At 35.5% G+C, this 20,586-nt stretch overlaps 1 protein-coding gene across 14 annotated transcripts in view; it reads right to left on the bottom strand.

Annotated features, from left to right (window-relative positions):
* Positions 1–20,586, bottom strand: part of CADPS2 (calcium dependent secretion activator 2) — a 589,108-nt gene that overhangs the window by 434,411 nt on the left and 134,111 nt on the right. For all 14 annotated transcript variants that reach the window (XM_021715434.1, XM_008063869.1, XM_021715437.1 and 11 more), the window contains exon 2: positions 11,156–11,269. In XM_021715434.1, the coding sequence (XP_021571109.1) occupies positions 11,156–11,269 (114 nt within the window). The remainder of the gene's footprint in view (positions 1–11,155; positions 11,270–20,586) is intronic.

The raw sequence follows: 20,586 nt of genomic DNA, 5'->3' as shown, positions 1-20,586 counted from the left end.
ATTCTATAGAAGCTTAAGTATTTACTTTACAAACGAAAGTGGCCCATCCCAGAATGTTTGGAATGTGGCCCAGTCCAAAGTTCACAGTGGGCTACCTGCAAGTAACCCAGCCGCATTCTTTCAACAAAATGGCTGTCTTCTAAAACTATATTCTACAATTTACACCTTCAATAAATCCTAAGATCATGACCCAGAAGCCTGTCACCAATATTAAGGCTCTTAGATGTGACATGAGTTTGAATTATAAGTTGGGTGAAAGCCAAAACTGCAGTTTGTGGAAGAATGGGAGCAATGAGCTTCTAAAGTTAGCTTGTGTTCATCCCGGTCTCAGAGTTTTTATGTTTTGAGCTCACAGGAGCTTAATCTGGTTAGTACTGATTAGAAAGGGGGAGGAAATGGGGTCAATAGCTCCCGAACGCATCCTAGTGGTCTTGGGGTCAACAGCCCTTCCTGATCCCTAACGCTCAGTGGGCCTCCGTGGCCAGCTCCCAACAGCCCTCTTCTCACATCCTGGGTGTGTTCATTAGTAATGTATTTGACTCTTTAAGTAGAACAGGGAGTACTTAAGAACAAGGAAGAACCCATGTGCCCTGGAGAACTCCTGGATAGTACCTCCCAGACAGTGGATAGCTGTCTACCAAATAAATGCATACAGATTTTTATATTATCCCTTTGTCCACAAAAATAGGTATATCCTAAACAGTTTGAATGTCTTTTTCAAATACAGACTTTGTTCAAGATGCAATAACTCCCATCACAAACTTGGATTCAGATGCAAAAGAATATTTTTCCCAATGATCTTATGAAAATAAAGTTATCCATCTTGTCCTATAGAAACCTTCGGTGACAAAAATAAATATATATATTTTAAAACTGTAAGGAGACTACATCTTTGGTATATTTTATCTCATGCCAAATGAAAACCACCCATTCATTAAGTGTTTTGATATCAATCAATATTGAAGTAATTAAATTTTATAAGTAAAACCAATAATATGCAGGAAACAAATGATCAATGACTATCTTAGCTAGTCACAGTCCTGCATATGTTGTTTTTTAAGGCTTTGTGCTTTCCAAGAGCTTAATCTATCCATTTTTATGACAAAAGGAGGGAAAAGCTTTAAATATACCCAGGTGAGACCAGTACCCACTGTGACTGTGTTAACAAGGGTATGCATAGTGTTTTCTCTCAAGATCTGATTCCTGAAGCCAAAGAAAAGATAAAAACCTTTAAAAACAGAAACGATGATTTAAAAAAGGACAACTGAGTAAATCTGATAGGAGGCTAGTATTGAAAATACATTTAACTGACTTAAGAGTAACATTTGGGCAAATGAAACTTACTTACACTTTCAGGGTCATAGAATCAGGGAAATGAAATTATTTATCACTGAAAACTTTTGGAAATAGAACAGAAAAGAAATTTTTATCTCCAACATTAGGAAAAACTTTCTAATAAAAAAAAAACTATCTGCATAAGATAGCATTTGCCTAATGAGGTAGTTAACTATGGGGTTCAAACAAATATTACATAACCTTATGCTGACAAGATAATTAAAGTCTAGTAAATGAAACTAAACACTTCCTAAGGAAAGTCATTTAAAGTTACAGAGCATTTCCCTGAAAGCTGCAGTGGTGCCATTGCTCAGTGTTTTCCGTCAAGAAGGATATGGCTTTGCTGATGCTGAGTTTAGTTAAAGCACCAAGAGTGTCTGAGAGCCTGAGAGTTACAAACATACCCTTAAAAGGACTGTAAACTCTTTCTGATTCGTGGTGCCAGTCCAAAGTATTAAAAAGACTATGGCACAACAGGAAAATAAGCATCTCAGATCTGTCAAGTCCCCACCCTTGCAATGTGCTGACTCTAAACTGAGTACTATCTCTCCTTGGGGCTGAGGATTAGGAAAGGCTACACTTAAATAAGCCACATGTGCTCCTGCTCTTGGTAGCTGTGTAGCTTAAGTGAAATTTCTAAACCATTGGCTAAATTGGGAATTTACACCAGGTTTACTCACCCACAGTCCACCTGTATAGATGTGATATTCTTTTTTTAAGAATGCAGAAGCAGAAGAAAAGAGAAAATGAAGAGTTAACAAACAGAGGTCTAGCCCTGCCCTCTGCTGCAAATTTGTTAAGTTGGCATGAAAAGTTCACACTCTCAGTTTCTCCTAAATAGGCATGAAGAAAGAGGAGGAAAATGCTCAATCAAGATGATTTCCTCAACTATCTTCAAGCAACAAAAGTCTACAATCTTTATAACAAAATGGACGCCACCAAGAATGCAGGAGACTTGACAGAACATACTGACAGCAGCCAAAACCATAAATAGAAAAGGAATCTCAGACATGAAAACACATTTTCCAGTTTCTTACAGAAGGATGTCATTTAATTTAAAATGGCATCCTTAAAATATAAGAAAATATGAGATGAAATAAAATGACGAATATCAAAAATAACAAATGCAATGTGATCTGCAGATCTCAATGCTAATTTAAAACCTCACCTCTCATTACTGGTTATAAATTTCATCTGTGAAAATGTTGACCTTTTTTTATCCCCTCCTGCCACAGGCTGTCAATCTTGGTTTACTTAGCGATCAACAATTCACTATGAAAAAACAGGACTTTTCCATGGCATTACTGCACAGTTTAAAAAAAGATTTTGACAGGTCAAATATTCTTTGCAATATGAAAAGTAAATCTTTCCATTTCAAAGTAAAATGAAAAAAATTTTCATCAAAATATTTAAATGCTGATCTTCCCACCCCCTCTCCCTCTTGCACACATAAAACTGAGTAACACAGTGCACATATCAATTTTTAAAAAGGTAATTACATTTTAAAAAGCCTTAAGAGGCTCTCACTTTTCCAAACTAACCATTAAACAATCACACTTAACTTTTTAAATAAATATCAAGCATTGAGATATGATGTCAGTGGAAAGAAGGAAATAAAGAAAAAGAAATGATACCAACCTACTGTCTGATGGTAAGGAATTAGAGCAGATAGTCCCAAATTCCTTGGGAAGAAGCTGACTGCTGAGGCCAAGTTCCTTGGTACTGTTGACCAAGAGGTAAGAATGTGTATATAAATATTCAAAAATCACAACCTGAAGATCTGCCCTGAGATCTAGTCCTTTATTTGTTCTTTACTTTTTGGGAAATGCAAGAGCACACATGACAAAATGAGAAGTACAAAAAAACAAATGAATACTCAGTGACTGGTGCAATTGGAGGGAGCTTTATTTTTTAATTTTATTAATTTTTTGGTATGTTATATTTCTACATATTTATGGGTACATGTGATATTTTGTTATATGCAAAGAATGTGTAATGATCAGGTCAGAATATTTAGGGTATCTATCACACAAGTATTTATCATTTTTACATGTTAGGTACATTTCAAGTCCTCTTTTCTAGCTATTTTGAAATAGACAATAAATTGTTGTTAACTACAGTTAACTATTCTGCTATCAAACATTAGACCTTATTACTTTTCTCTAGCTGTATGTTTGTACCCATTAACCAGCCTCTCTTAATTCCTCCCTCCTCACCCCACATCCCCTTACCAGAGCCTCTGGTATCTATCATTATATTCTCTACCTCCATGTAATCAGCCTTTTTTAGTGACCACATATGAGCAAAAACAGGTGATATTTGTTCTTCCTGTGCCTGGTTTATCTCATTTAACATAATGTCCCCCAGTTCCATCCATGTTACTATAAATGACAGGATTTTATTATTTTTTTATGGTGGAATAGTATTCCATTGTGTATATATATCACATTTTCTTTACCTATTTATCCACTGATGGGCACTTAGGTTGATCCCATATCTTTGCTATTGTAAATAGTGCTCCAATTAACTGGGAGTGTTAGTATCCCTTTGATATAGTGATTCCCTTTCCTTTGGAAAAATACTCGATAGACTGCTGGATTATATGGTAGTTTTATTTTTTTTCAAGAAATCTTCACACAGTTTTCCATAGTGGTCGTACTAATTTACAACCTCATCAACAGTGTATGAGTTCCCTTTTCTCCACATCCTTGCCAACATCTGTCATTTTATTGTCTTTTTAAATAATAGCCATTCTAACTAGAGGATGATGATATTTCATTAAGGTTCTGATTTTCATTTCCCTGATAATTAGTGATGTTTAGCACTTTTCAAATACTTGTTTTCAAATACTCATCTTCTTTTTAGAAATGTCTATTCATTTCCTTTGCCTTTTCTTTAATGAGTTTATTTGCATTTTTACTGTTGAGTTGCTGGAGTTCTTTATATATTCTAGATACTAGTCCTCTCATCTTCCTGCTTCTACAGATGGAGAAACAAGTTAACAGGAATGGGATGCATTACACCAACATATGGGATTCCTGGATACAACTTAATTCACAGAGCTAATAATCCAAGAAGAGTGGTAACTGAAATGAAGAGAGTGAGGAGCTGAGGGGCAGGAGGGCAGAGCATCATGAAAAGCATGGGCACCAATGATTTATGAACAAGAAAACAGTATCCAAAGGAAATAAAATGGGATGTTATTGCTAGCTGAAATGTGAACATATTTTTCATTCGATTAAATCAGGAAATGAGTGAATATCAGAGGTAAGAAACTTACAAAACATAATACAAAAGAAAAAAACAAACTGAAGAAAATAATTTCTGCATAACAAAGGTGTGTATAAATACACACACACACACACACACACACACAAATATATGTAGACAGTACGTAGAAGATGAATATCCAAATGGAAAAACAAAGGACATGAACAGGTAATTCACAAAGGAAGTAATATGAATGATCAATATATAAATGTAAAACTCCACTTATAGTAAATAAAAACAAGTGAACCTAACAGCTAGCACTTATTTTATGATAGTACCAAATGTGCAGGGAAAAAAAATCGCTCATATATTGTTATAGTAGAATAAACTGGTACTACTTTTCTCAAGGACAATTTGGTAATCTGCATCAAGAGCTTAAACAATGCTCATCACCTATCATCCAGTAGTTCTACTTGCAGAAATTTGTCGAAGATAACCAGTTTAAGACTATGAATGATAATTTCAGTATTTATTTATTTATTTATTTATTTTTATTTATTTTTGAGTTGGAGTCTCACTCTGTCACCCAGACTGGAGTGCAGTGGCCACTCCCGGCCACCACAGCCTCGACCTGCTGGGCTCCGGCGATCCTTCCACCTCAGCCTTCCAAGTAGCCGGAATTACAGGCGCGCGCTACCACGCCCGGCTGATTTTTTGATTTATTGTAGAGATGAGGTCTCGCTGCCCAGGCGGGTCTCAAACCCGCGGGCTCAGGCAATCCACTCACCTCAGCCTCCCAAAGGCGTGGGATTACAGGCTGAGCCACCGAGCCCGACTTATTTTTTTTGATAATTAAAAAATGAAGAAAACTTGTCTAACAAGAAGGAAATTAAAATATTTAGCTATAGGAACACAATAGTCTATTATGCATTTAGTCAAAACCATGTCTATAGAAAATATTTGATATTAAAGAATGTTCATAACTTATTATATTAAAAAGATTACAGTTTCATAAAAAAGAATACCAAACTGTTCAAGAGTTATCTAGGCTGGGCTCGGAGGTTCAGTCTGTAATTCCAGCACTTTGGGAGGCTAAGGCGAGTGATTGCCTGAACCTGAGGGTTTGAGACCAGCCCAGGTGAATTGGCGAGACCTCGTCTCTATAATAAATCAAAAAATTATCCGGGCATGGTAGTGCACTCCTTTCCAGATACTTGGAAGACTGAGGCAGAAGGATCACCGAAGCCCAGCAGCTCGAGGCTGTGGTGGCAGGAGCACGCGTGCCACTGCATTCATTCTGGGCAACCGAATGAGACTCCGACTCAAAAAAAAAAAGTGTTATCTAGAGGCATTGGTGTTGTTTGTTTTCTTTTCCTCTCTTTTTATAGTTAATAAGCTATTTTTAGAGCAGTTTTAAGATACACTTTTCTTATTTTTAATATTTCTTAAATTTTCCAAAAAATATCACTTTAATTAAAAAGTGTTCTTAAAGTAATATCAAAGTAGAAAATTTCTGAATTCCATAATTTAGGATATTTTGCATAAAAATATGCAATAAAAGAGCCAAAATTAGAACTGAATTTTTTAGATTAAAATGAATACTTATTTACAAATTTCAATATTAAAAGAAAAAATACTTTCTGATATTACTTATTTTACAAAGAGAAAAAATACTGAAAACAATTTTTAAAAACGTGTTGAAGGTAATACTATAAAAAAGGGATTGGCAGTAGTAGAAAACTGCCAGGTGAGGCGGGGCACACCTCATAAACAAGGGTATTTGCATAATGAACATTTGTATACCTAACCCTGAATTATACCCCACAAAAAAATGTGTTGAAGGAATTCTCATTTGTGTTATTATACAAACAAGAAACCTAAACAGCAAACGGTAGTGGCAATAATGATAGAGGTGGCAAGAATTATTTTAATATTACTTTGGTAACTTTTAAAAAACTAAATATCTCTCTAACTCTCATTTGTTCTTTGGAACCAAAATAGAACATAAACATATGACAACAATAAGAAAACTACACATTCTTTCTGAAAAGTTGTGAACAAAGCCAAGTCATAAATGCACACACAAAAGCTTTAACATCTATATTTTGTACAATAATAGAACATGAAAGTTAGTATTATGCTGAAAGTAGCTGGTGAGCAATTGTACAGTGTCTTTTGGACATCTTCAAGAAAAAGGACATTTACTTTTCCACATGTCCGTTATAAATCACCCTGTCATTTGATGTATTTGTATGAAATCCACCTGAATCTGTGAAACAGAAGCAGATATCTCATGGGAAGAACAGCTTGGAAAGTAACAAATTGCAATAAACCCGTGTTTACTCATTTGCAGAGTCAGCTGAAGTTTCCTAAATTGAAGACAAACAAACAAACAAAAATGGCCCCAAACAAAAAGCACATATTTATAGACTTGGTCCATTTTATGCCTTCTTTTAGACAGTGAGATGCTTGAAGTAAAAAAAAAAAAAAATGAATGGGGGGGAAAAACTTCAATTGACGAAAAGGATGAAAGTACAGCAGAATCTAACAATTATCAACCACAAAATCATTAACATTACTGCAAACTTTTATGCAGTAGTTATGCATGCCACCTGCCATTTCTTTCTTCTGTTCTGATTCTCCTCTAACATTGTGTCTGCCAAGTAGGTGGTTTAGATGTGCAGGTCTATTTTTCTTAATGCTAACTTTATGAGAAAAAGTATTGATGAAATCTCAAAAACAGATTTCTTCTTTATTATTCTTGTTACTTTATAGTACTTAAGACCTTTATTAAAAAGATATGATAGACATTATATTGTCATATAAAAATCATCACCGCCTCAGTATATGTGTTTATGTAACATATCGAAGAATATTCAAAGCAAATGCTACTTAAAAGTAACATAGATGTAATCAGACACACACACACACACACACACACACACACACACACACACACACACACATGTACCACACAGAAACACCCAGAAGGATCCAATCCTGCCATGATCTAATTTTCAGAATTTACCTTTTTGGGAAAAAAAAATGTAAGAATGTACCATGAACAAATGTTTTTTGGTCAAATAATGTGGAGAAAAAGAAATATATCTTGGGTTTCATTCTAAGATACCAGGTATCACAGAGGAGTAAAGTAAATCAAATATCTGAAGGTACAAACACCATAAGAATTGATAGATAACTCTTAATTATCTATAGAAAATATATACCTACAATCAAGATGAAAAAGGCTATTTATAAAATCATTCAAAAAATAGCATTCATAAAGCTGAGATGGAAAGATAACAATAACAAACAATTTTGGAAGAATTTACATCCTAATAGTATGAAGGCATATTTTCAATTTAGTTAATAATATGCATTAGAATTGCTTATATAAACATATATGGTTGAAAATTATTATCACAGCTAAAGGGCTAGCAAATCTAATAAATAAAAATTACTACTAAAAGATTATTAATAAGTGAAAACAGCTGCATTTAGCAAACTATATATAATATCCCTGAAAACACAGACCTCAAATTATGTAAGAAGCCAAAAAAAATTATTAAAAAAAAAAAACCTCACTGAATCATTAGGTTACAAAGTGCAGGCTGAAATCCCAACCATGCTTCTCGTATCTTCAAGAAAACATACAATATGAAATCCAGAACAAATATATCCAAAAGAAACTCCATTGCAATCATGAAGTGATAGATACATTTAGAAAGAGACAACTATGGAGAAAAGAATAAAGACAGGAACAAAATATACAATTTCTAGTTCAAGCAGTAAGTGCTCCAATACTCTCACTAACTCAGTAAGTATTTGTTGAATTCTCTCTCAATAGGGTTTTGTGTGGAACCCAAAAATATGTTTTTAATAAGGTTTGGTGGAATAATGTTTTTAGTTATGCTACTAATTAGCTTTGCAGTTTTGAACAAAAGCCACTTAACTTCATCTAGAGGATAGGAATAATTCTACCTGTTCATAAGATTTGTTCTAAAGAATAAAAATATTTTTAAAAATATTTTAATCTGTAAAGTATCTGAGACTGTAAATATTTTTTGAAGTGCTTTACAAAGTACCTGACATAGGTATATTATAAATATCAACTGTGAAACAACTGTGACATACCAGAAAGAGTCAGAAAAGCTGGATTTGCATTTAACTTAGATGCTTGCCAAATACATAACACTGGACAAGTCAGTCATCTAACTTCATGAGCTTCAATTTTTATTTATGAAAAGTATGGGTAATAATACTCGCACTTTTTACTGTGAAGAAATATTAGGGGGAGAAATAGATGGCTTTGGCAAGCTATAAAGAATACTACATAAAAGTAACAATAGCAGAGACTACCAGCATTGTGAGTCATAAAAATATGTAAAATATATTCCTAAAAAAATGAAAAAGACTTTAGGGGACAAAAATGGGGAAGCAATTTTTTGTCATGTTTTTCAAACAAAATGTACTTACTTATTCAGGAGTTTGTTGAGTACCAAACATGTACTACCAGGAAAATAACTTCATAAATACAAACCAGAAATATGGCTCTATGAAGACATTATCAATATCACAAATCTTAACAGCACTTTGAGAGCTGCACAAACACAAGTTAGATATAGTCTCACAACCAAATACTAGCTGGAAATACTACCAAAAGAACAGAAAACCGTTGGTCACCAAGTCATACCACCTCCTCAATGTTTACAGCTCTTTCTGTAATTAGATGATAACTTATTCAATCCTAGCAATTAATCATCTAATTCCACTGGTTAGCAATCCACCAATTGTAAGAGAATCACTTTGGGAGCTTTCCAAAGCAAAGATTCTGAAAGTCTGATTCAGTAAGTCCGGGCAGAGCTTTGGGACCAGTTTGTGCAAGATGTTTCCCAAACGACCATGAAGTACCCACCAAAATGTAGCCTCTAGTGATGCTGCAGTCACAATCCACTCTGTTTGGGGGCAGTGCGACTGCACTCCAGTTATATTTCATTGAAAGCTTCCCTGCTTCAGTTTCCATCTTAGCTGTAGTTTTACTTTTGGGAATGCATACCAAATAAGCCCAAACTGTCTCCGGGCTAAACATCCCAGGTTCTTCAACCTATACAAGATATGGTTCAAACTTGATAATGCAAAATTTGTCCACATCTTTTTATTTATACATGGTGCCCAGGAGAGAACACCATCCTCACAAAGAATACAATGAGGAAACCCCTTTCCTTCATTTGAATTAGAATATTTTATTAGCATAGCTTAAGTTTATCTTTTCTAAATTGTGGCTGTATCATTATGCTTCCTTAAAAAAAAAAAAAAAACACTTATTTTGGAATATTTTTAGGTTTACACAAAAATTACAGAGATAGCACAGAGAACTTCCTCGTTCCTCTCACCCAATTTCAGTTCCCCTAATGTCATTGTCTTACAGTGAGTGATGCATTTGTGAGAACTAAAAATGAGTAGCTTTTCTTTTGGTTTAGTACATGATAAAAGTATAGGGGCTTACATTGTGTCTTTTAAGAGTCAGGGCAAGATTTCGAAATGCAAGACTCAGGCTTTGAATCACAGGATGAAACGTAAGGTCCTATACATGTTAAGATGCTGAGGTCCTATACTTGTTAAGAAATTCTGAGTCAAGGTCTAGTTTGACAACTTATCTACTCTTGCCACTAGATTTATGTCATACTTATATTTGGTCAGCAAAACTTTCATACTTACATCTGATTCAACAGACTGAGGCTTAGGGTAGTATAAACTTACTCAGAGTTGCATTTATTAAGTAATGTCTGATGCATACCATCATTGAACTACAAACCCATCAATTATCTATACATCCAGTTACTTAATATTTTTACACAAAAATATTCCCTACCTCAAGTAAGTTCAAACCTATTATGTCCCCATATTTCCCTTTTTAAATTTTTTGTATATATTTGCACATTGTGCGTCTTTAGCTGAAAGCTTTTAAGTAGCTATACAATAGAAGGAATTCATTCCCCCAAATGACTCTGAAATGCTTAGAATAACAGGGAACTCTCTAAACTTAACATCTAATGGCAACTCACTGAAGCAGTTACCGACCATGTGTGAAAATTGGTGTTCATAAGAAATCCACAGAGAATTCCCAATGAGTTACAAGCTAAAACCAGAAGAAATAGCAGGATACTACTGGTAGTATTACACCTTCAGGAAGAAAAAAGAATTCAATTTATCCTCTTGAAATTAGTTACCAGCTTTAATTATTATAAAGCGTAGGGAACAAAATGGCATAAGATAGCAATTTGCTATTGAAATCCTGATTAAAAAGGATAATTTAGACATGTGGACCTAAAGATAGCTATACTCAGCTGTATCAATCACTGCCAGAAGATTTTTCTAAACAGTTTACTTCTCCTCAAAAGATGTGACTAATTTCCTATTCTGTTTATCTCTCAAAACCAGGCTGTGGAATTAGAGCTTTTAAATTGAAAAATTGAATTGACAATGCTTTAAGGAAGGTTGCAAACTCAGTCTTCCTGTCATACTAGTGAGTTTCTTAAAATGGGAAAGTCATTTTAAAAAATCGTTAAAAAGGCATTAGGATGCCAAAAACAAAGCACTTTACACTCACCTCATAATAACTCCGAACAGCATTGCAAAATGCTTCATCTGCTACAATTTGGGTTTCTCCATTGAGGAAGGCCTGGAACCGTTCTTTCAGTAACTGCAATTGTTGTTTGTTAAGCTACAAGAAACAGAAGAAATAAGCTGATAAATTAATCAATTCATAAAATAATGATTATAAAAAGTTTCATTTGCTGGATCTGATGCCTAGAATTAGCTTTATGGTAAAGAGAAAAGATAAAATATTCTACTTGTACTGATGGCTAGATTTTTTAAATATCTCCAAGTCACTTTCCCAAGCTCTGTAATCCTGATATGGAAATGAAATCCAAATTTCCATCCCAGAAGAATTCCTGCAATTAACACCCCAGTCTTTCTGCAAAGACAGGGAAAATCTAAAATTTGGATAAGAAATGAACTATTGGGCAGAAAGACAAGAACTTACAGATGAGGTGATACCTTGGACAAAAGATAAGAAGAAAAACTGAAAGACAGAATGTATCCTGAGGAAGAATCCTCTGGAAAGAACAACTGTTGGATGCCAAAAGTTTGGATTCCATGAAAAAACATACATCAACACCTGAGCTGAGACAAATAAAAAACCAATAAGGAAAAGACAAATCCAACAGAAACATGGAGGCAACAGCTGAGCCGTGAGTGCATCTTCAGAGATGTTGAGGGAAGAGCGGTGAACCAGGGAATGGGGTGCAAGTTTACAACAGATTTCCTCACCCTGGGTCTCGCTAATATAATTATTACTGAGGCTGGGTTAGACATGGAAGATGACTTACCCCTCATGATCTCCAGCCATCAATTATGAGCAGGGCCATCTACATAATTTGTAGGGTCCAGTACAAAATGAAATGAGGAGTCTCTAAATTAAAAAAATATATATATTAAGAATTTCAAGACAAACTGGGCTCCGTGACTCAGCCTGTAATCCCATGCTTTGGGAGGCTGAGGTGAGTGGATTGCCCGAGCCCGCGGGTTCGAGACCCACCTGGGCAACTTGGCAAGACCTCATCTCTACAATAAATCAAAAATTAGCCGGGCGTGGTAGTGCGCACCTGTAGTTCCAGCTACTTGGAAGGCTGAGGCGGAAGGATCGCCGGAGCCCAGCAGGTTAGGCTGCGGTGGCCAGGAGCGGCCACTGCCCTCCAGTCTGGGTGACAGTGTGAGACACCAACTCAAAAAAAAAAAGAAGAATTTCAAGACAGCAGAAATAGCATCAGGCCAGTACAGAACCCTTATAGGCACTGAGTCCTGTACATCCACATCCACTCATGTCCATGAAGGTGTTAATGACTGTGAGAGCATATACTTCACTAGAGGTACAGCATATTAGGCCATGTAGAATCTTTTTGTTTGTTTGTTTCTGTTGTTCCTGTTTTTAAGCTTAACTGGAGAGAAAACAACAAAGTATTGCAAACAAAACAACAAAAATACACAAGAAACAGCAAAGGAATGATCTTCCATTTCATTCCATCCTGATCAGACTTTATTAAAGAACTCAGTCCAGTTCTGGAATCTTCAGAGAGATATGAAGCATTTGGAAACATGCTGAGGATAAAATGATTAAGGGATTAGAAAGACAAACAAACTGGTATGACTTGGCTCTAGAAGAAGGCTGATATGAAATATGTTTAAGTCTTTTCAAAAGGGTTATTAAAATAACATTTAAATATAGGGAAGACAAGCTCTTTCCCAAAAAAATGGGTTATATTTAGAAATCTAACAAATAAGACAGTTTATAAAGAAACTGTGGCTGGGAGTAACCGATTGAAAAACAAGTGCCCTATTATACCCAGGTAGAAAGAAATCCTCTTGCCTTGAGCACTGAAGAGAGAAAACCAATTCATTTCTTTATTGAAGTTATCTCCTTCATTTTAGGGGAGGCAAAACAAAGCTGAATGCAGAAAAATCACCATTATATTACAGTCTCTAGTCTATAATATGAAGAAAATGGAAGCAGAGACCTTTTGTAGGTATGTGTACTAGCAAGACAAATTAATCCATGACTTTAGTGCTCTCAGTGTGATTCAGATGGAAATGGGATAGCAATTGTTGAGAGTGAGGCGCTGAGAGCACTACATTGCCAACCCCTGGGAGTTACCACAAAGGGCTTCACCTCACAAATCAAGTGAAATAAAGGAAATGAAAATGTATGCGAGAATGACAATGAACTGAAGGAGACCTTAATGATAATTTGCCCCATTTCCTTCCCTTGATAAATAAAATATATATTTCTCAAAACTAGAATCTGTGTATTTTTTCCATTTTCCTTTATCAAACATACTTTTGTTCTTTAAATATTCTAAAAATCATCTTTGTAATTTCTAGACTATTCATATTTCAGCCCAGTTATTATAACAAGTTATTTTTTGTTAATTGTAGTATGAAAAATTCATGGATATGAATCAAAAAAAGGAGGTTTGAGAAAAACTCCAACAAAACTGGTAGAGTTCACAAAATATGCCAAAGGTGCCTGATTAAATATCAAGTTTCAACTTTTTTATGAATAAAAGATACCGCTCGGTGGCTCAGTCTGTAATCCTGCGCCTTTGAGAGGCTGAGGTGAGCGGATTGCCTGAGCCCGCGGGTTCGAGACCCGCCTGGGCAGCAAGACCTCATCTCTACAATAAATCAAAAAATCAGCCGGGCGTGGTAGTTCATGCCTATAATTCCGGCTACTCGGAAAGCTGAGGTGGAAGGATCACCGGAGCCCAGCAGGTCGAGGCTGCGGTGGCCAGGAGCGGCCACTGCACTCCAGTCTGGGCGACAGAGTGAGACTCCAACTCAAAAAAATAAAAATAAAAATAAAAAAAATAAAAGATACTGCAGGCACATTTAAGACATAAGATGGCATCAAATAGTATAATTATATACAAAAGGTTAACAAGTAGATAATTTATTAGTATTGAGAAGAAGTCTACATTTTCATATAGATAGATGGGAGAAAAGAAAATTAAACTTAAGATCTAGCACTGGGGATAGCTGTCAGAAAGCATCCTAAAAGTTATTTGCATTACCAAAATAATACGCCAAAAGATAGACCAATGGAACAGACCCAAGAAATAGACTCAAATACAATAATAAATGTAGTATAAAACACCTAAATAGCACCTCTAATCAGTAGTAAATGATGGTCTCAATGAATAGTGTTAGAATAATAATATAAAAAGATGTGCAACATCATATGTCATCAGGAAAATGCAAATTAAAACAAGGAGATAAAACTTTAAACCCAAATGAATGGCCTAATCCAGAAACAGATAACACCTGATGCCAGTAAGGACGTGTAGCAACAGGAAGTCTCATTCTTTGCTAGTGGGAAAACAAAATGATGGAGCTACACTTCAGAAAAGGTTAGTAGCTTCTTACACACTAATGCACTCCTACCATACGATCTAATAATCACACTCCAAAGGAATGTGAAAACTTATGTCCGGCCTGGCACAGTGGCTCGAGTCTGTAATCCTACCACTTTGTAAGGCAAGAGAATTGCCCGAGACCAGGGGTTCGAGACCAGCTTGAACAACTTGGCAAGATCTCATCTCTACAATAAATCAAGCATTTATCCAGGCATGGTGGCACACGCCTGTGATTCCAGCTACTTGCAAGGTTGAAGCAGAAGGATTGCCTGACTCCATCAAGTCAAGGCTGCTGTGACCATGAGCGTGCCACTGCACGCCAGCCTCAGCCACAGAGTGAGACTCCAACTCAAAAAAAAAACAACTTACATCCACACAAATACCTGAACATAGATGTTTATAGTCGCTTTATTCAAAATTGTCAAACCCTGAAAGCAACCTAGATGGCCTTAGGATGAATGAATAAACAAATTATGGTACATCCAGACAACAGAAAATTATCTAGCACTAAAGCAAAATGAACTATGAAAAGACATAGAAGAACCTTAAATGCTTATTACAAAGCGAAAGAAGCCAACGTGAAAAGGCTCATGCTGTATGGTTCCAACTATATGACATTCCAGACAAGGCAAAACTAACAGGACAGTAAAACGATCAGTGGCTGCCAGAGTTTAGGTGAGGAGGGAGGGATGAAAGGCAAACACAGAGGACTCTTAGGGTATTGAAACTTCTCCGGTGATACCAGAGTGATGACTATAAGTCATTGTAAATTTGTCCAGTCTCATGGAATATACAACATCAAGCATGAGCCCTAATGTAAACTATGGACTCTGGGTGATAACAATGGACACATGTAGTTTCATTCATTTTATCAAACACATTGCTCTGGTGGTGGATGTTGATAATGGCATAGTCTATGCATGCATGTGGGCAGGGGTTAGGGTCAGGATTAAGTTAGTATTGTGAACCTAAGACTGCTTTTAAAACTAGACCCTATTAAAAATATCTAACAACCACACATTTAATTAAAGAATAGCTTTTTGCATGAAAAAATACCCTAAGCAAAACAGAAAAAGTCAGCCAAAAATATACCAGAAATATTAACAAAATTGACATATGCAGATACTTGAATTTTCAGCCTTAAAATCATGCCTACATTCATAAGAAAAATGCAAATTACTTTGTCCCACCAGAGGACATGAGGGCCAGTTGGAGGCCCAAAGTTCACTTGCATTTAGCCTATTTATGTAATTAACTCTTACTTGTACCACACATCTCTATAATAAAATAAAATTTTTTTAAAAATGAAAATTAAAACTGCACAAGAGGCCACTTTAAATGCCCATATCCTTGAAATCAGCAATTACATGTGGGAATTGAATTGATACTACAGACATGCTTGCACATGTGCAAAATGATATATGTATAGGGTTATTTATGACATCATAATTTTTAATAGTAGAAGATGGAAAACAACTAAAGTTGATAAATAGGATATAATTAAGCTGTGCCTTAATAATAATATAGTATTAACTGTATGAAAAGAGTATAAACGTTTCTATATACTGATATGAAAAGATTTTCAAAATATCTTGTTGAAAGAAGTGAGGCATAGAACACTATGCAAAACAACTCATCACTCATATAGAAAATAGGTAAACAAGAACATGTATGTGAATTTGCTTCCATAGAAAGTTTGTGCAAATAGACAATATAGCTGTGCAATGGGACAGACAAGAATTAGAGGTCAAAGAGATTTCATCAACATATGCCACTTTACTCACTTTGGGTTTTTAAATCAAAGAACCTTATTATCTACAAATTTTAATTAATTTAGATTTAAAATAAGCAACTCTATACATCTTTAAGCCCAGAGCAATTAATATCCATCATAAATAGTTTTAATCTTATTTTGCATGGAGATTGGACAAAAAAAATCAATTGGCTTTCCAATTTTGCTTTCAGATAAAAAAAATTTTTTTAACTTGACTATGTTTCTTTTCTTTAAACATTTCAATTGAGGATGTCAGAGAAACTTAGATCAAGAGAATTGAAAAAGACCACAGTAATCATCCCATTGAACATTCTAACCAAAGCATCAATGTATACAAAATCTATACAAGCGGTCTTCCAGAATTCATTTGAGAACATTGAAACACACATATGCACGTGCACACACATACATAAATCCTTTTATTACCTCACATAGCCTATTCTAACTTTGGGCAACTATAAAAAATTGAAATCTGCTTCCCTATGGCTTCCATACAACCTTAGTTCTGTATAAGACAAAATGTGATCTTCATTCTTCAACATAGCAGTTCAAGAATTTGAAGACAGGCACGAGATTTTTTGAGAGTCTTTTCTAGAATAACTTCCAGCTCTCCCCAACATCTTGGGTCCTCTCCTAAGGATACACTCCAATTTGGCACAAAATAAGTATGATGGATACTTGGATGCAATGGCTTATAATTATTCCGATTGTAAAGATGTCCAAAAATGCTATTGTAGTTTATATTAAATCCAAATTAATGAAAATTTGTGGATGATAAGGTCTTTTGATTAAAAAACCCACAATGAAAGCACTTTGTAAGCTATAAGATCAAGTAAATGAAACTCATGACAATACCAAAGTTTCTCTTAAAATGCGCTGGATAGACTGATCATCACTCTCCTAGGATAGTATGCCCAACACGGAGACAAGTGGGAGGACAACTTCCCACATTCTAAGGGCTCTATGTCTACTAATTCATCCTAAACACCAATTAACTCTTCTTGGCAGTCATATCAACTGACTCACATTGTGCTTATAATCAACAAAATCTTCTAAAACATTCTTACATGTGCTTCACTGAGTCATGTTTCATTTTGTTAGATTTATTTGGTCCACTGTTCCAGTTAGGATTTTGTTTTGTTTTGTTTTTTGGAATTCTGATCTTTTTACTCAGTGACCACAGAACTCTCTTAGCTTTATTAGATCCACTAACATAATAAGGTATTATCCATAGTCTTCATCTAGGTCATTACAAATGTTCACCAGTTCAGGATTAAGAAAATAATCTTGATTCCTGCCATTACTTATTCTCCTTTAGTTTGATATAATCTAACAATTCATATTTGGGGGGCAGTGGATTTTACTATTATTACTCAGCCTGTGTTTTAATTTTGCCCATGTTTTTGTCTTCAGACTACTATGTTTACCAATAAATGACTATCTTTAAATATGAAGAAGAATTTGACCATCAGAAACTATCCAATGAGAATTTATAAAGAATATTTTATATAAAAATAAACTGTAGAAAGTTAACCAAAAACTAACACACTGCAAATATCTAAATACAACCAAGAGCTCAGCCTTGTAAAAAAAATCACTTGAAATCCTGACAGTAAAAGTTAAATTTTATAAATCCTGGCTGACTGTGATACTTCATCCATAATAATAACAGCCACAGGAAAAACACTTAGATTCCAAAGTTCAGAGATGCCTCATGTTTCTTAGGTTTTTGGTTTTTTGTATTTTTGTTTTTCCATGTTCAAATTAGATTTTAGCTTCCTCATTCAAAATTGTGGATCAACTGCAGACTATGCCAGGAACTTTTACTACAGTAGGAGACCAGCCAATATGTGACTCAGGAACCTAGCAACCAACCGCTGGGTGGAGCCTGCCCTGACCTGCAAAACCCATCATGAGGCTTAATACTCGCAGTGGGGGCTAGGTGACATCCTAGCAAGTAAAGGTGGTCACAGTCAGATTCCACGACAAAGTGGCAGGTGACTAGTGGGTACTGTTTTCTCCAGGAATAGAGAGTGGTGTTGCATTTACCTCATATATGTCAAAGAAAAAGATTTTTCAAAAAGTCTTTACTCCAGGCACAGATGTTCCTTAAAATGCACAAAAGCAATGCTATGCTTTAAGACCCATCGATTAGATGAAGTAAAAGATATTAACAGGAAAAGGCTAAAGGATCGGTGCTATTTTCTTTTTCCATTCCAATCAACACTCTGTCAAAAACATCTATATCAAATCACTGAGGCAAAATCATTGGTGGCTTCTGAGTTTCTGAAACAGCAGTACTCCCCAAGCTGCATATCAGAATAACAGAGGGGTTCCAGTCACATCTTATATGAGGGAGACCCCCCTCAAAGATTGGAATTTATTTATGAAAAATTGCATATTTACTCTTACATGTTTAAACCTTCCTCGCCCTTGTCCATAAGCATAGACATTGAGGACAGAGAATATGCCCATCTAAGGCTACAGATTTCAGGCTCATTTGGTAGGCACAGATATGGTCACTTGAATAATTGAAGGCCAAGAGATGCAAGCAGATGTGAGACTGACTGCTAGGAAACCCTAAAAGGTGGCTGAAGCAAGCACCTATTGATTCCTTCTCTCTTTCCAGTTTTCTTCCTAAATAGAACTGCCATCTTTACCCACAAAGATGGTGGAGCAAGAGGAGAAGCGCCTGAGGTCACGTGGTGTGAAGCAGCACTACAACCCTAGACCACCTGCCTCCCGACTTCCTCAACAAGAGAAATGTGTCCATGTGTACAGACCACCCTTCTTTGGGCTTCACTGGTAATACGTAGTAAATAGTAATTTGGTATTAAATCCAAACTAATCAGAAACCCAATGAAAGACCCACCTAGAGGGAAAAATGCTATAGGACTATCAATTTTGTTGTGTTGTTTTGCTGGTAAGTTTTATCTTAGCTTAGTGTAAAAATTATTTCCATTTTTTTTTCATATTAAAAAACTCCCTATTGAGTAGTGGCAATGCTTCTCTGTAAGTTCTGGCCCCCCTCCCCAATCTGGGAAAGGTGGGGAAAAGTGGAGTCCCCCTTTTTTCCTCTCTACTCTACTTTCTGAATAAACCATATTTTCAAAAAAAAAAAAAAAAAACTCCCTATCCTAGACTGAAAATAAAGTTATTTTAGCAAACAATTCCATTGCCCCACAACATTGAAAGAAGAATTTTGCAAAAGTCAACAACAAAAAAAACCAAGAATTTTAAAAGCCCCAGATTTACAGATACCATTTTGACATATTTTATAATAAAATGCATACTAAGCAATGAGTACAAAACAGCAAAATTCCACTGCATGGTGGACAAATGGGGCCCAGGTGAGATTCACTCAGCTGGTAAGTGAACAACTTCTATCCACATTCTCACTGGCCTCCCAATTGAATTCAAATTGCAGCAAAATTACATGCCAAGATGGCACTGTCTGGGGGCATGGCAGGCGGGTATGGTTGGTGAACACTAAACACCAAATGTTAAATCCATAAATTCCATGACCTTCCCTGCCATGCTATACTGAGCACCTTCCATGTATATCTAATTTTTCTTTTTTTAAACTTTATTGAGCTATAATCAACACATAAGAACTGTATATAGTTAAGATATATAATGCTTTGGCATAAATTATATTATGAAATAATTATCACAATCAAGCATTTAACATATCCATCACCTCACAGTTTCCATGTGTGTGTGTTTGTGTGTGTGTGTGATGCGAATATTTAAGATCTACACTCTCGGCAAATTTCCAATATACAAATATAGTATTATTAATTATAGTCACTATGCTGTACAATAGATCTCCAGAACTTTTTAATCCTGCAAAACTGAAATTGTGTACCCTTAACCAACATGTCGTATTAATCTTCTAAAAACTCCTCTAGAGTTTGTTACAAATGATAAAACTCAACTCAAAGAAGTTAAGTATTTTGTCTACCCTCATATCTAGTAAGACACAGGGACCAAATCTGAATCAGTATCACGATCCTAAAGCCTACATTCTTTTCAATTACAATACAAATCTTTATTTCCCTCCTAGCCACAGACTATTTTCAATCAGAGGTGCTTATCCCTATGTAATATGTTATAGACAGCTTGTATGCACGTATTTGCTCCCTATTTGAGGTCCCTCCACCCCTAGAATGAAAACTGTTTTCGGATAAGAACTTGGTTTGAACTTGTTCAATCTTTTTTTTTTTTTTGAGTTGGAGTCTCACTCTGTCACTCAGACTGGAGTGCAGTGGCCGCTCCCGGCCACTCAGCCTC

The sequence above is a fragment of the Carlito syrichta genome, unplaced genomic scaffold (assembly GCF_000164805.1).
Source record: "Carlito syrichta isolate Samal-C Ts95f unplaced genomic scaffold, Tarsius_syrichta-2.0.1 Scaffold307112, whole genome shotgun sequence".
NCBI classification, from domain to species: domain Eukaryota; kingdom Metazoa; phylum Chordata; class Mammalia; order Primates; family Tarsiidae; genus Carlito; species Carlito syrichta.
This window is presented reverse-complemented; position numbering and strand designations above follow the sequence as displayed.